The sequence below is a fragment of the Scyliorhinus canicula genome, chromosome 1, assembly GCF_902713615.1.
Source record: "Scyliorhinus canicula chromosome 1, sScyCan1.1, whole genome shotgun sequence".
NCBI classification, from domain to species: domain Eukaryota; kingdom Metazoa; phylum Chordata; class Chondrichthyes; order Carcharhiniformes; family Scyliorhinidae; genus Scyliorhinus; species Scyliorhinus canicula.
The window spans coordinates 216,396,698-216,414,593 of NC_052146.1; the positions used below are offsets into that span (position 1 = coordinate 216,396,698).

Consider the following 17,896-nt stretch of genomic DNA (forward strand, 5'->3'; position numbering starts at 1 on the left):
CAGCCCCTTCTTCGCCTGTTTTCGCTCCCTTCTGCTCCTTAAGTCCATACAACTCTACATGGATTCAGATCTAGAGTGTTATTGTCTTTCACTCCAGCGCTCAAAAGTTTGAAAAAGTCAGGGAAAAGGTCTAAAAGTCTGACCGGAGCGAGAGCCACCAAATGCGCGACTTACTCCCTCATAGCCGCCACCGGAAGTCCCTGCCATAAACGTACTTGACCAAGCAATTACCATTGTAGATTGCTCCATACAATATACATGGTTGATATGAATAAGCTATTAATTTAATTCAAATGTGCAGCTTTTAAAAATGTTTCTATATTTGATACACTTAAGATTGCTTATTTTCCATAGTGTAATTTACTCACCAGTGCAAATGTACCTATTATCTGACCATATCTAGTCTGACTAATTTGTACTGCTGATTGCTAGTTTAAATATTTTTTACCTCCTGATATTCTTGTGGAAGCTATAAAGTTCTGTGTAATGTTCAGGTTATTTCATGAAGTAGCAGATTACCTACTTCATATTGTAATTTCAGCAATCTTCCAAAATGAAAACACTCCAATCTGTGATTGATGTCAGTGTCTGTTTTATTGAGATGAAGCTTGAGAAACAAGATTCTAATTAAATTGAATGTACAAAATAGAAATTGTCCTTGAATTTTGGTCAACTGATGACCAGGGTAGGAGCCTAAACATTCAGTTTGATCAACTCTAAATGAGGGAGACATTAAGTGGATGGATTTATTTGAATGGGATCTCTGTTTAAGTACATCCATCCGGATATTCCTAGTCCTCTTTTTTTTTTTAACTAAAAAGCCTTTGCTAAGTAGTGGAGAATTGTATAAATGAAGGGTCTTGGCATATACTTGTCATAGTCGCTCCCCTGATTATGAAGGCGGTGCAACTCTGCTTTGAGTTTTGGACCAAATTCTCATATGCAAAACTGTGACATAACTTAATTAAAAATTAAAGATAGTTTATTTTGGCAAGAAAATTGAGGAATGCCTTTTTAAACTGGTTTACATTAAAAGCATTTTAAAAATGTGATCAGACACAGATTCGCTCCTGTTATGCAACCATTTCCAAATCTCAACCTTGTGAATAAAGATCAGGTACTTCATTAATAGTGGTTACTGACTTTTACTGTTCAATCTGAAGTAATATTGCAGCTTGGGAGCAAGTTGCCTTCCCATCCACCTAGACAAAACACATGGGTTATGATTTTAACTCTTTCCACCTTTTCTTCACTCGGAACAGAATTATAACCTCTTTGAAAAGTTTCTCTTGTCTTTTATGCTTCCAAGGGTATTTGTTTTAGCTGTTTAACACCAGATAAGTCTTTGGAAACTTACATTCTTGGCTTTAAGTTGTCTATTGTGTATCTTAGTTTCACACGTTGGAAGCAAATTCAGCTCTGTTGTTTTGCCTGCTAACCACCACCTTTTCTATATACTATCCCAGTGCAAAACCTTATACTTCTCAATTCACTTTTCACAAGAGAGAATTTTGCAATTTAACTTCGAACATAGTAGTGAGCGACATTTTAGATTTACAGCATTCTGAGCCTGTACTAGTTGCATATTTGCTCACAGGCAGTTTTCTGCATACTGATCTATAGTTTGCATCAATGGTGTGACAGTTTCAAATTTCTAGGTGTAAACCCCATCATCAACAATCTGTCTTGGTGCACCCACATCGACATTATGGCCAGGAAAGCACAACAATGTCTATACTTTCTCAGGAAACTAAGGAAATTTGGCATGTCCACATTGACTCTTACCAATTTTTACAGATGCACCATAGAAAGCATCCTATCTGGCTGCATCACAGCCTGGCATGGCAACTGCTCGGCCCAAGGCCGTAACAAACTACAGAAAGTTGTGAACCATCACGCGAAACCGCCTCCCATCCACTGACTCTGTTTATATCTCCTGCTGCCTTGGGACAGCGGGCAGCATAATCAAAGACCCCTCCCATCTGGGGTATTTTCACTTCCAACAGAAGACAAAAGTCTGAGAACACTTACTAACAGATTCAAAAGTAGCTACTTCCTCAGACCCCTGAATGGCCTCTTATGGACTGAATTGATCTCTCCATGCATCTTTTTTTAAATAAATTTAGATTACCCAATTATTTTTTTCAATTAAGGGGCAATTTAGCGTGGCCAATCCACCTACTCTGCACATTTTTGGGTTGTGGGGGGCAAAACCCACGCAGACACGGGGAGAATGTGCAAACTCCACACGGACAGTGACCCAGAGCCGGGATCGAACCTGGGACCTCAGCGCCGTGAGGCGGTTGTGCTAACCACTAGGCCACCGTGCTGCCCCCTCCATGCATCTTTACAGTATAGCGCTACACTCAGTATGCTTCACCCAATGTCTATGTATTTATATTGTGTATCTATCGTGTGTCCTATGTTTTTCATGTATGGTACGATCTGACTGGACTGTACGCAGAACAATACTTTTTTCCATTGTACCTCAGTACACATGACAAATCTAAATGTAGAGCTAGAGGGCAAACCTGGGCGTTAACCTGGATTTTCAGATTTTCTAAGGTCCAAAAATTCTGGGGTGTTAACTGAAATAGTGCAGAGGGTCGTTTTAAAGAAAGAAAATATATATCTGTACAAAAACTGAAAACAGTGGAAAAATCTAATTATTAAGCCGAGTGCTCTGTTAAATTAGATCTTGTCTTTGTTTAAATTGTTGCAAACGGGTGTGTTGGGGGGGTGTGGCCTGCAGTCACACCTTAATTCTTGCAGCTGGTAACAATTGAACAGGATCGGTTTCTACCATTTTTGATCTAGAGGTTTAGTTCTTGGAGAGACAACATGTCGATAATGGCAGTGGAGCAACGTGCTGTTAGAATCGTGAAACTCACTGATAATGTGTAAAATATAATAGATTTTTAATTTCCTATTGTGTTTTGGGAAAAGTATCTAGTTTGTTAATAGTTTGAAATTGTTAAGTTTGCATTGTTCTTAACATCTTGTTGAGAGGTCAGGTCTCCCTTCAGTTTAACTTTCAAGTTAGTCGGTGCATTTTGACTTTCAAAGGGACCTGTTTTTCCTCGACAAGTATACTTACTGGAGAAAACTGGAAATGGGTTCAGATATGTACTGTTGTTTTGGGGGGGGGGGGGGGGGGGGGCATGGACCAGTGGGGCTGGATAGAGGGCCAGCGATAGGTGGTGATTGACAAAGATGTTGTGGATAGAAATGCCAAGGGAATGTAAATGGCAGTGATTAAGGCTAAGAAGGATGTTGATAGTGGCACACAGATTTGAATGTGTTAATGGCTGAACCAAGGTAAGCAGTGTGCCAAAGGGCAATTAGGAACGCTAAGATTATCGTTAGTGATTTGATAAAAATGTTGTACTTTGAATCGGTAATGAAAGTGAAAATGGAGACTGGTTGACGCATTTCAATTTCGTTACAAATGGTTTCTAAAGCATTCAGTGATAATACTTCAAGATGAAAAAAATAAAAAGATCCCAAATAATGTTAAAATGTGGATCTAGCTCTGATGCGATCACACCACATCTTCTGTGCTGATATTCGTGTCAGACAACATCACCCAAACTGCAGTAAATCTTCAACTACAATAGTATAACAAAGTGGAAATTAGTTTATTGTATTACCATAAAAGTGTCATTATTTCAGGTTTTGCTGCTAAAATGCAGGAAATTGCCATTCAATCGGGAGTGGTATTGGAGTTTGGCGTAAATAGTTGCGCTTCTCCCTTTTGGGCAGTCAATTCAAACTTTTGATGTCAATAGCAGTGAGTTGTGTATAAATTGTATTCTGAATGAAACTGATTTTATTGGAAATGGTTGTCTTTGTAGGAGAGTTTGCTTAGGTTGAGCTCCACTTGGACATTTTAAAATAGCAAGGCAACCTACAGATGTGGGTGGGGGTGGAGGGAAGTATACATTTTTTAAAAAAGTGATTTGATTTTAATTGCATGCAGTCTAATTACTGGATCAAACCCTTTGAACTAATTTAGTTCGACACAGAAATAACCATTAGGCGAGGACTGAGACACTGAATTAACAAATAATATCAAAGCTTACTGAACAAAAGATGAAAATAAACAATGCACTTATCAATTAGCTAAAGGAGCAAAAGAACAAAAAGGTGTAGGCGTTGACTTCAACCGGGCGGCAGTCAGATTAAGTAGTAAACTACCTCAACCCTTAATGACCGGAATTCTGCCTCTATCTCGGCAGGAAACTGCACTATCCAAGGTCTACACCTACACCAATGGGAATTCCTCCCTTGCCCCTGGGCTCAGTGCTATAATACTCCCTCTCGAGTTGATGGGAATTCTACCTCTACCTCTGAGAAAACACAATTGATGGTCCCTTTACTTAGTGTGAGGGAAGGGAGGAGGTGGCATAATGGTATTGTTACTGGACTAGTAATCCAGAGACCCAGAGTAATGCTCTGGGGAGCAGAGTTTGAATATCACCAGTTTAAAAAAAAAAAAAGTTTCAGTTAAAAATAAACCTGGAAAGAAAATAACGATGACCATGAAACCATTGTCGATTGTTGTAAGAAAACATCTTTAAGGAAGGAAATCTGCTGCTTTACTTGGTCTGGTTTACATGTGACTTCAGATCCACAGCAATGTGGTTGACTCGTTTTTTAAATATTTAGAGTACCCAATTCAGTTTGTTCCAATTAAGGGACAATTTAGCGTGGCCAATCCACCTCGTCTGCACATCTTTGGGTTGTGGGGACAAAACCCACGCAAACACGGGGAGAATGTGCACAGTGACCCAGAGCCAGGATCGAACCTGGGACCTCGGTGCCGTGAGGCCGCAGTGCTAATCCACTGTGCCACTGTGATGCCCGTGGTTGACTCTTAAATGGACTCGGAAATGATCTAGTGAGACACTAAATGGCCTGGCGGGGACACTTCGGACAACAAATTCTGGCCTTGCCAGCAATGCCAATACCCCATGAATGAATAAAGGGGGGGAAAAAAAGTGTACACACAACGAGAGTTTCTGAAGCCTTTTATACCTAATTCTGGCATCACCGTACCTTGGTCAAAAGTTGTTAATAACCAATTGGTCAGTAATGTTTATTTCATTGGAACTGGCCATTTCTGCACATTGCCACAAGGCAATGGGTTATTTCAAGATGTATTCTTTATCTCAAACCGAGCATACCCATTCATTAGGGAAACGTACCGGACTAGTCGAGGACAGATTGTTTTGATAGGAGCATTGGAGGAATAATGCATTTGCTTCCCACAGACACACTCTCAGCATGTTTTAAAATACGGATAGGAATGTTAGTAGAAAAAGAAATACGTAGAGTCCAACCTGTGTTAACTACCAGATTAATTACTTCAAGTACAGAGTAATTTACGTGCTTTAATAATCATCTATAGGTCAATTAGTACTTTACAATGCCAGTTGGTGTACTAAAATATTGCATAGTTGGGCAGGAAGTGGTCAAATACAAAATGGCTTCTCAAATGTTGGTACAAAATGGCAGCTTGACCTGATTTACCTATTACAGAAAACAGTCATACAAAAATAAAATCTAAAACCCAGGCCAGCTTGCAGAATGATCTGTATTCATAATGGGGAGTTGTAATGAATTCCGACAATTCAATACTAGTTGATGAGCCTGTCCATGCATAACATTAATTACAGAACGTAGTGTCCTGTATCCATTTAAAATATTGTACTCTAGTGCTTCTCCGAGTTCCAGTATTGGAAATACAAAGGTTATTTTGTGCAACTGCATTAAAAAGAAACCAAGGATATTGCAAGACACAACATATACTAGATAAGACCAAAGGAAGAGGGCGAGGTGATTTTTTTTTTACTTTAGTGTGACAAACCCATGAACTTTATTGATGAGAGGTACAGCAGAAGAAAGCTGTGCTAACATGTCTCACCATTCTTGCCTTGGAGGGAGTCAAGTTCCAACTGCTCACTTAAGCAAGCTGTCACAGGAAGGTGAAGCAAAATTGCCACACCCAGAGATACTAATGTTCTGTTCTTCCTTCCCATTATCACATTTTCCATTTTAAACTGAATCAATCTGCTTGTCAACCATCTTGCAATAAAACAGGCACTGTTTCTAGGAATATTGTGCTCTCTCTGGAAATGATTTTGCTGCATAACTGCTGTTTTAAACTGGTGCTTTCTTCACCTAGTAATATGAAGGGAAATTAACGTACATTTTTAGAAACTGTCTGATGGTTAACACCCTCGGTGTTGAATGATGAGTAGTGAGTGACTATTTTCATGAGTAGACCATTCTGTAATAGAAACATAGAAAATAGGTGCAGGAGGAGGCCATTCGGCTCTTCGAGGCTGCACCACCATTCAATATGATCATGGCTGATCATGCAAATTCCGTATCCTACTCCTGCTTTCTCTCCATAACCCTTGATCCCTTTAGCTGCAAGGGCCACATTCAGCTCCCTCTTGAATATATCCAATGAACTGGCCCCAACGGCTTCTGTGGTAGAGAATTCCATGAGTTCACAACTCGAGAAGTTCTTCCTCATCTCAGTCCTGAATGGTTTACCCCTTAATCTAGGCTGTGACCCCTAGTTCTGTATGCCCCCAACATTGGGAATATTCTTCCCTCATTTGGCAAAATCATAGGATTTTGTTTCTGAGATCCCCTCTCATTCTTCTAAACTCCAATGAGCACCAGCCCAGTCTATCCAGTCTTTCTTCATGTCAGTCCTGCCATCCCTGGAATTAATCTGGTGGTGAGCCTTTGCTGAACACCCTCAATAGCAAGACTGTCCTTCCTCAAACTAGGAGACCAAAACTGCACACACTACTCGAGGTGTGGCCTGACCAAGGCCCTATATAATTGCAGCAAGACATCTCTATTTCTATATTCAAATCCTCTCGCTGTGAAGGCCAGCATGCCATTAGCTTTCCTAATCACCTGCTGTACCTGCATGCCAACCTTCAGCAATTGGTGCACTTCCCCTTTTCCTAAACCATCCAGATAATCTGCCTTCCAGTTTTGCCACCGAAGTGGATAACCTCACATTTATCCACATTATTGTATTTTCCCACTCAGCCAGCCTGTCAAGTCACCCTGTAGCCTCTTTGCATCCTCCTCCTAGCACACACTGCCTCCCAGCTTAGCGTCGCCTTCAAATTTGGAGATATTGCATGCAATTCCTTCACCCAAATCATTAGTGTATATTGTGAACAGCTGGGGTCCCAGCACTGAACTCTGCGGTACCCCACTAGTCACTGCTACAACTTTGAAAAGGATCCGTTTATTCCCACTGCCTGCTTCCTGTCTGCCAACCAGTTCTTTCTCCACATCAATACATTACTTCCAATACCATGAGGTTTAATTTTGCTCACTAATCGCTTGTGTGGGACCTTGTCAAAAGCTTTTTGAAAGTCCAGATAACAACATCCACTGGTTCACCCTTGTCCACTCCACTGGTCACATCCTCAAAAAAAAAATCCAGAAGATTTGTCAGGCATGATTTCCCTTTCGTGAATCCATGCTGATTTGGACCGATCCTGACTCTGCTTTCCAAATGCTCAGTTGTTTCATCCTTAAGAATTGACTCCAGAATTTTCCCCACCACCGATGTCCGGCTAACCGGTTTATAATTCCCTGTTTTCTCTCCTTCCTTTATTTTAAAAAGTGGAGTTACATTAGCTACCCTCCATACCACTGGAATTCTTCGAGTCTATAGAATGCTGGAAAATGATAGCCAATGCATCCACTATTTCTAGGCCATTTCCTTGACTATTCTGGGATGCCGAGCAATGGTCCTGGGGACTTGTCAAGTTTTAATCCCATCAATTTCCCCAATACCGTTTCCTTACTAATAAGTATTTCCTTCAGTTCCTACATCATGCTGCACCCGCTGTCCCCCTTATTTCCGGAAGGTTATTTATGCCCTCCTTGGTGAAGAAAGATCCAAGGTATTTTTTGTTTTTATAAATTCGGAGTACCCAATTCATTTTTTCACAATTAAGGGGTACTTGAGCGAAACCAATCCACCTACCCTGCACGTTTTTGGGCTGTGGGGGCGAAACCCACGCAAACACGGGGCGAATGTGCAAACTCCACACTGACAGTGACCCAGAGACGGGATCGAACTTGGGACCTTGGCGCCGTGAGGCAGCCGTACTAATCACTGCGCCATCGTGCTGCCCTCAAATGTATTTTTTGCAAACTGGTATGCCATCTCTTTGCCCACTATGAATTCACCTGATTCTAACTGTAAGGGACCTACATTTGCCTTCACCAGTCTTTTTCGCTTCACATATCTGTAGAAGCTTCACAAAGTAGGGGTTCATAAGTTACATTTTGTAACTTTCTGTCCTTCCATATCCTGTCCCCACGACCAGAGCACATGTTTTAACTTTTGGGTGATGCTGGCTCCACAAGCAGCTCTAAAGACTACCAGGAGCAGCCTAACAACAAAAGTGCTGTCTGAATTGTTTGTAGAAATATTTTGTAGGGTCTGAGTGCTGCTTGTAAAGTGGCAGCTGGTTGCTGAGCGATGCATGTGTCATGGTTTTGTGTGATTATCAATTTGTGATTATCTGTATTTGGCATAAGCAATATGCGGCACATTGTTTAGCACTGTTGCTTCACAGCGCCAGGGACCTGAGTTCGATTCCTGGCTTGGATCACTCTCTGTGCGGAGTCTGCACATTTCTCCCCGTGTCTGCCTGGGATTCCTCCGGGTTCTCCAGTTTCTTCCCACAGTCCAAAGATGTGCGGGTTAGGTGGATTGGCCATGCTAAATTGCCCTGTAGTATCCAAATGTTAGTTGGGGTTACAGGGTGAAGGTGTGGGCTTAAGTAGGGTGCTCTTTCAAGGGCCGGCCGGTGTAGATTTGATGGGCCAAATGGCCTCCTGCACTGTAAATTCTATGAATATTTACATTTGGGATTGCTTCCTTGGCCATGCATCGCACTCTGATTATGACCTGGGAGTGATCTTCAATTCCTGATCCGAATTGATTAAATTTCTGCTCCTGGGCAAGTTTTTAAATTCATAAATTCAAATTGCAGGTGGCAGTACAACTAAAAATGAAAACTAATATGTAAAACTATTCCAATTGAAAATGAGCAGCAAAAGAAAACACATTACAACTGATCTGTGCCTTTTTAGGCAGCAATTCATGAGCATCAATTATCAGAGGATCTCTCCATTCATAGGATATTGCAGAAATTTCAAAAAAATCATGAAAAACTGGGTTGCCCAGATATTACAGTCCAACAGATGGACAACATCCCCATATTAGGAATGGTTCAGGTTAATGGGGAATATGTCAATGTCAAAAGTAATTGTTTAATTGTGGTACTATTGTACTTTTTTTAAAGTAAAGCTTTAATTTTCTGTTCATTTCCAGGATGACACATACACAGAAAGTTATATCAGTACAATTGGTGTGGACTTCAAAATCAGAACTATAGAGTTAGACGGCAAGACTATCAAACTTCAAATTGTAAGTGTTTATAAATGCTGCAGCATTGAAATTGCTAGAATCCATAGCTGATTAGAAATTTAAAAGCTGGAAATTTCTAACTCTTTTTAAATTGCTTTTTAAAATATCTATCCATTTGTGAACAAACCTGCCTCCGTTTAGATTCTGCAACATCAAACATCTCCTTTGACCAAGCTTTTGGTCACTTGGCCTAATCTCCTGTGGCTCAGTATCAAAACGTGTTTGATTGTTACTGTAAAGAGCTTTGAGATGTTTTACTACATTAAAGGTGCTATGGAAATGCAATTGTTAACTTCAGAACTCTAACAAAATCGTGCCTTTTAAAAAATGTGTACTGTTTTCGCTCCCAATTACTGTAGTTCTGAAATGATCCAAAGTTGTGGATTGAACTGGGAGATGGATAAGAACACAACTCTGGGGTCATTAGCTGGATTTCTGTGTTGAAAGAGTTTTGTTTGAGATTGAAGTGTCATGCGTGCGATGACTACATCAGCCCTGACTTGAAAGGAATTTCTGTTTTTCTTGTTTCCAGTGGGACACAGCTGGTCAGGAAAGGTTTCGAACAATCACGTCCAGTTATTACAGAGGAGCACATGGCATCATAGTTGTGTATGATGTTACAGACCAGGTACTGCAAAACCAAACGTATGACATCGGCACGGTGGGGAAAGAAAGCAAATTGGACAAATATATAGTTACTAGTAAAACCAAATCTGCTCCCATAAATGGTGAGCTATTGCTGTCCGGCAATGTTTATGGATACAGGTGTAGGTACATATAAATATAGAGATGGCTGTTCTCCCCCACCCATTATATTTAATTGCTTAATTTAAAAAGTTGGTTTTCAATTTAATCTGTACTGCAGTATTTTACAAAAGTCTATTTGATCACCTGTGGGGCATAGCTTTTCTTTTTAACAGTATGGATTGAGGAACTGGGTGTGGTAAAACAAAGGTAGGCTAATGGAATGTGTAACTACAATTTGATAATTAGCATGGCTAGTTTCTGTTATAAATATGAACATATTAAGTGAAAGAAGTTAACAAAGGAAATATGCGGCAAGTAATATTTTGAACGTAGTTGCCTGTTTGTAATACCAACCATGCAGGTGTAGAACTATTAATGGCCACCAGAGATGCTTTGCTATTTTCAGTGTGGTGTTTGGAATACTGCTGTACATGGTAATATTTCATTAAATGGAGGAGATATCAATAGTGGAACACTCCATGTTGACTCGGTGAATAAATAGGTATGGCATATAAATGAGGATGGTTAAGTTCTAGGTCTGTGTATAGTTAATTTAATTGGCGCCAGGAGAGTCACTACAGTTAATCTCTACCTTCTTTGCTACGCTGGGAAGAGAGGTTTTGATTAACAGACTTCTTCCTGTTTGAGCTCTACAGGAAGTGGCATCAGCATGGCCTGGTTAGTTGGGCAGTTGCTACCAGAGTCAAAATGAGAATTGAAATCCCGCTCCAGGATTTGAGTGTACAATCTTGGTTAACATTTAAGTACTCTATTGTTCGGGGTAATATATTTTCAGATGATGCATTAAACTAAGTCTCCCTGTTGAGCTGGATGTAACCGCTCCCATGGCTATATTCCAGACTAGCATTCTCTCCAAAACAACAGATTAAAGTAGATGTGGTTTACTTTTGCTTAACCATTGTGTACCATGATCTGTCTTCTGTGGAGTGCATCTTTGATTTCCTTTTGAGTTTTTGGTTTTATTTAGATTCTGTTTATAAAAAAAAAAAAAAAAATTAATTTGGATGATGTATCCTCCTGAATTTTTATTGGAGAAACGTATCAAAAAGAACTCCTATTGGAAATAAATTTACATTGCTGTCAGGTAAAGACTCCAGGCATTCATTGTTCAGGCTTGAATACCTGAAAGCCAGGACTGGAGTGTGGGGACAGGAGGGTGATGTCATTTGTGAAACTGTTCCTGAATATCTTTAGAAGGGAAGGCCACCATTTCAATCCTTTTATTTCTTTTCCTCCAGGAGTCATTCAACAATGTAAAACAGTGGCTCCAGGAGATAGATCGTTATGCCAGTGAAAATGTTAACAAGTTATTGGTAGGGAACAAATGTGACCTGACAACAAAAAAAGTGGTGGACTATACAACAGCAAAGGTATGTGTTTGAAATCAAACTCCTAACATACTTCAATTTAAAAGCAGCATTGCATTGTATTTTCCAAAACTCTCCTCTGTGACGGGAAGCATTCCAATTCTTATCTATAAATATGTTAATGAGGAAAATAATGTTGGAAGTATTAGATGTACAGAAAAATAAAGTGTTCACAGTTTAGAATTTGTTTTAAATGAGTGAAAACTTAAATATATAGCACTGATAATGGTTTGATTGTTCATTATTTCTTGAGGTTGCAACCTGAATGCAGGCCTGCTGTTAAATTCCAGTAGAAACTAGATAACTTATTTTTTAAAAACCTGCTCGAAGTTTATATGAAAATGCATTTTTGAATTTCTGGGACCTCGGCGCTGTGAGGCAGCAGGGCTAACCCACTGTGCCAATGTGCTGCCCTCATAAACATGAACTTATCCAACCTATTCTGCTCAAGTCTTGTTCACCCATTCATTGAAAATGAAAAAAATGAAAATCGCTTATTGTCACGAGTAGGCTTCAAATGAAGTTACTGTGAAAAGCCCCTAGTCGCCACATTCCGGCGCCTGTTCGGGGAGGCTGTTACGGGAATCGAACCGTGCTGCTGGCTTGCCTTGGTCTTAGCTTGCCCTGTGAGCTAAACAGCCCCGAATTGCTGTATTCAATACACTTTGCTCCTGTCCTGACGATGCATCAGTTTTAAAATCCTCCTTGTTTTCAAATCCCTCTATGACCTGGTCCCCTCCCTAATACCGTAACCACCTCCAGCCCCACAAACCGTGGACATCTACCCCACAGTTCTGGCCTCCTGCACCCTGCCCACCCATTTTCGATTTCAGTAGCAATGTCATTGGAACCATGCCTTCCACTACCTAGCTCCTAAACATTGCACTTCCTGTCTTCCTTTAAGAAGTTCCTTAAAGCCTACCTCAGTCTTGGTATCTCCCTACTTGGTTGAATTGTTCGGTAATGCAGTTTGTAAATATCTTACTGTGTTAAAGGTATTTTTTTAAAAACTAAGTTGTATTTGAAAACAGTTGGCTTATTGATGCAGGTAAGGAGTGCCATTCAACTCTCCCTCTTCAGTCATTTAATGCCTTTCATTCTTAAATCTTAGTTTATGTCCATGCACCACATCCTTGCAGGAAATGAATAGAAGACAACTAGCAACTGGAGTAAATGGCAATGAGACGCCAATATTTAATTTGTAGATCTAAAACGTGAATGTAATATTTGGTTATCATCGAATCACTACAGTGCAGAATGAGGCCATTCAGCCCATCAAGTTTGCATCAATACGAAGGGGCAATTGGCATGGCCAATGCACCTAACCTGTACATCTTTGGACTATGAGAAGAAACTCGTGCCGATATGTGGAGAATGAACAAACTCCACAGACAATGACCCAAGGATGGAATTGAACCTGGGTCACTGGTGTGGAGAGGCTGCAGTGGTAACCACTGTGCCACCCTATATTGCAGTTTTCCATGTATATTCTTGATGAATGTGCATTAACACAATTCAGTTGCTGAAAAACTTTGTGGATTGACTAAGTATTTTACTCCAATTATTGTAGTAAATTGCATAAGAGAATTTTAAAGAAATGTTACGAATTATTCTTGTGGATTAATTATTTCCTCTTTCATTGGTCCACAGGAATTTGCAGACTCCCTTGGGATTCCATTTTTGGAAACCAGTGCAAAGAATGCAACAAATGTAGAGCAAGCCTTCATGACAATGGCTGCTGAGATTAAAAAGCGAATGGGTCCTGGAGCTACATCTGGTGGTTCTGAAAAGTCAAATGTAAATATCCAGAGCACACCAGTGAAGCCGTCCAGTGGAGGTTGCTGCTAAGAATTTTCACATTCTCCCAATAAATTTGATTTAATAGGCCCAAAAGTAAGAAATGTTGCCTGAATTGTACTGTATGTAGCCACACTACTGCAGACTTGTCCCCTTTCCTGCTCCCTTCCAGACACAATTGGGGACTGAAAGCCGCTATTGGCTGCGATTTCCAACTTGAGACTAACTTCATTTTCAGAATGGTTTTTAAACTTTAAAACGTGCAGGTCATTAATAATGTGCATAAATCTCATACCCGTTATCAGAGTTTCCTGCGGTCGGTTTATTATAAAGATTGATTTTGTTTATAATGGCATGTTTTAAATGTCAACATTGGATCTCCTCTGAAGATGAAGTTTAGCCATTTTGCATCAAGCAGCACAAGTGTTTCATGCTCATTGACATCAATAAAGTTTAGTGAAATGTTATGTCCGATCTGATTTTGCCAGTACTTTGTGGAGATACGAGAGAATTACACTGCATTACCTTCATTCTCTGCATATAACTTGTGGCTGCAGGATATTGTAACTTGTTGCACATATGTAACATTAAACAACTGAAGAAATGTTTAATGAATATTGTACTTGCTAGAATTACTTAGAACTAACATGGTGGCACAGAATGGTCCACAAAGCTTCATGGCCTGCAAGGCAAAGCGGGCTAAATTGCTGCAGAGCTTTAAATGTCTTAATTATTTATTCTGCATATATCTCATTTGTATCTCAATGTAGATTTGGTTGTGGATGACAGTTTTCAATATGTAGATCACTGGTTGTTACGATTCCCATTTGCCTTGGAAAATTGGCTTGTATTTATAAATTGCATATGTGAGCACAGGGACATTGCTCGTTGAAGAGGTGCTCGAAACAGGTGACATTTTTACAAGTGAATTTCATTTATTTTTGTGGATTTTTAGGAACTGTACATCTGGATACTGGTGGTTTATTTTCTCCTGAAATTTTCGTAAATAGTTACAGTATATCAGGCATGCTAACCATTTCATTTTCTAGGACTAGTCTAGGGACCCATATAATTTGAAACAATTGAAATATTTTAAGCATGGTTAAGGGTGATTTAATTCAAATTTATTTTTACTCATTCTAAATAAAATACTTAATGGCACATTTTCCTCCACATTTCTTTTTATTTTGTATGTATTCATTAATTCCATAGAAGACATTGACTTGCATGATCCAAGTAAAGTTCACCGATTACAAAATAAATCATAAAATTATATAGACATGCTGTTGGACCAGTATGTTAATGTTTATCAGCACATGAGCAATCCTAATGCTATGTGCTTGTTTCTGTTTCTATAAACTTCCCCAGTCCGATAATTTTCCCATCAGCGAAGATAGGTGGGAAAGTAAGTTGGAAGGATGCAAAGAGTCTACGATAAAGAGTCTAAATCAATACTTTGCCTCAGTTTTCATGGTGGAGGGCACTAGTACCATGCATATAGGAACGGGCAATTCAGAGGTAATAGAAACTTTGAACAATCAGCATCAATAGGGAAATCGTACTCATCAAACTCTTGGGATTGGGATTGAGGGCAGACAAGTCCCCAAGGCTTGATGATCTACATCCTAGAGTGTTAAAGGAAGTGGCAGCAGAGATAGTGGATCCATTGGTTATAATGTTCTAAAATTTCCTGGACACTGGAAAGGTTCCAGTGGGTTGGAAAAATGCTAATGTAATGTCCTTATTCAAAAAGGGAGGGAGGCAGAATGTGGGAAACTATAGACCAGTTAGTTTAACATCTGTTGTTGAAAAATTGTTAGAATTGATTATCAAGGACATATATCAGGACATTTGGAAAGCAAAAGCATGATCCATCAGAGTCAGCATGGTTTTATGAAGGGCAAATCGTGTTTGACTAATTTGCTAGAGTTCTTCAAAGATATAACCAGCAAAGTTGATCATGGGGATCCTGTAGACTTATATCTGGATTTTCGGAAGACGTTTGATAAGGTGCCACACAGAAGGTTAATTCACAAGGTGAGATCCCATGGGGTATGTAGTAATTTATTAGCTAGGATAAATGACTGGCTGACGGACAGGAGACAGAGATTCGGGATAAATGGGTCTTTTTCGGGATGGTAAGATGTAACTAGTGGGGTGCTACAGGGTTTGGTCCAGCTATTTACAATCTATATTAATGATTTGGATACCGGGACAGAAGGTTCTGTAGTCAAATCTGCAGGTTGGACAGTAAGTTGCAATGAAGAAATAAGAACCTTGCAAATGGATAGATAGGGCCAAAATATGGCAGATGGAGTTTAACGTGGATAAATGTGAAGTTGTGCATCTTGGTTGACAAATCGGAAAGTCAACTTATTATCTAAATGGGGAGAGACTTTGGGGTACTCCAATGCAGAGAGATCTGGGAGTCCTCGTGCATGTGTCACAAAGAGCATGCAGGTGCAGCAGATAATAAGGAAAGCAAATGGCATGTTGGCATTTATAGCAACAGGATTTGAGTATAAAGATAAGAGTGTTGTTGCAACTATACAAGGCATTAGTAAGACCACACCTGAAGTATTGTGCACAGTTTTGGTCCCCTTATTTAAGGAAAGATGTAGTGGTATTGGAGGCAGTTCAGAGGAGGTTCACTAGATTGATTCCAGAGATGAGGGGTTTGTTGTATAAAGAGAGATTGAACAGTTTAGACCTATACTCTCTAGAGTTTAGAAGAATGAGAGGAGATCTAATTGAAGTATACACGATGCTATTGTGGGGCATTCTAAAACGAAAAATCATAATCTTAGAATAAGTGGTAGCAAATTTGAAACGATTTGAGGAGAAACTGCTCCCAAAACGTTGTGAATCTGTGGTATTGATTACACGAGTGTGGTGGATGCGGGGACAGTGAGTAAATTTAAGGAGGAGTTAAACATTTTTAATTGGTAATGGGTTAGAGTCCTAACCCTAATTTGGATGGGATCAGCCATGATCACATTGAAGGTGTTTAGGCTCGGGAGGCTAAATTGCTGACTCCTGCTCCTAGGTTGTGTTGTAGGGAGGAGATGCTCTGGCTGGTTTTACATCCAGCTCTTGGTCTGTAGCATTGTATTTTTTTTTTAAATGTTTTATTGAGGCATTTATAATTTTAACAATTTTAAACTTCAAATTTCAACAAAAACACAAACAATGCCACCTTCCCCGACCACCCCTCTGTTGGTTCTCCTATCCTGAGTCATCACTCCCATGCCTCATTTTTCTCTTTCCCCCACCCCCGCTGACAGCTTAATTTTCCTCAAAGAAGTCAATGAATGACTACCACCTGCGAGCAAATGCCTCGAGGCAAATTTATTTTTTTGAGTGAGAAACCCTGCCATGTCGCTAACCCATACCCCTGACTTCGGGAATTCAGAGTCCCTCCACCCTAGTAAGATCCATCTTTAGGCAACCAGGGAGGCAAAGGCCAGAACTTCGGCTTCTCTCACCCCCTGGGCTCCCAGGTCTTCCGACACACTGAAGATAGCCACCTCTGGACTCGGAACCACCCTCACTTTTAAGACCTCTGACATGGCATTAGAAAACCCCTGCCAGAAACTCCTCTGCTTCGGACTGGCCCAAAACATATGGACACAGTTTGCAGTACCGCCCGCACCTATCCTCCACCTCAATGAACCTGCTCATCTGGGCCACAGTATTGTATGCCCTATGGATCACCTTAAACTGTATCAGGCTGAGCATAGAGCACGATGAGGACACATTAACTCTCCTCAGGGCCTCCTCCCATAACCCAGCTGCCAGCTACCCATCCAGCTCTTCCCACTTTCTCTTCACCTCCTATCTGGGCTCCCTCCTACTCCATCAGTTCCTTATTATTCTCTGAAACCTTCCCCTTTTGTACTCCTGTTCTCGACACCTTTTCCTGTAGCCCCTGGGGAGGGTCTGTAGCATTGTAGGTAACAGATGAAGAACATATCAGAATGTAGGAGCAGACTTATGGGCTGAATGGCCTAATTTCCTAAAGCTTATGAACTTGGGGGGGGGGAGGGGGGGAGAGCAGATGGAGTATATTGTTGTGGCTGGCAAGGGGGGTTCTGTAGGATATTGCTTGACCACAGAATTCTACAGTGTGTCAGGATCTGGGTGTCCTTGTACATCAGTCACAAGTCAGCATGTAGGTAATTGGGAAGACGAGGATGTTGGGTTTTATTGCAAGTCGAGATGTCTGGCTACAAGTGTACAGAGCATTTAAGAGATCAGACCTGGAGTAGTGTGTACAGTTTTGTTATCCTTTTTAGAAAATGTATTCATAGAATGTGGGGCTCGTTGGCTAGGCCAGCGGTATAATGGAATACTCTCCACTTGCCTGGATGAGTGTAGCTCCAACAACTTGAAGCATGACACCATCCAGGCCAAAGCAGCCCGCTTGATTGCTCCCTTTTCCACAAACGATCAAACCCTCCACCACTGACTAACAGTG

At 40.5% G+C, this 17,896-nt stretch overlaps 1 protein-coding gene across 1 annotated transcript in view; it reads left to right on the forward strand.

Moving 5' to 3' along the window:
• The window catches only part of LOC119971688 (ras-related protein ORAB-1), a 36,021-nt gene extending 21,441 nt beyond the window's left edge, over positions 1-14,580 (forward strand). Inside the window, exons 3-6 of the mRNA XM_038807593.1 lie at positions 9,392-9,487; positions 10,020-10,115; positions 11,494-11,625; positions 13,273-14,580. Coding sequence (XP_038663521.1) covers positions 9,392-9,487; positions 10,020-10,115; positions 11,494-11,625; positions 13,273-13,470 — 522 coding nt within the window. The 3' untranslated portion in view covers positions 13,471-14,580. The remainder of the gene's footprint in view (positions 1-9,391; positions 9,488-10,019; positions 10,116-11,493; positions 11,626-13,272) is intronic.
• Positions 14,581-17,896: the final 3,316 nt, after the last annotated feature.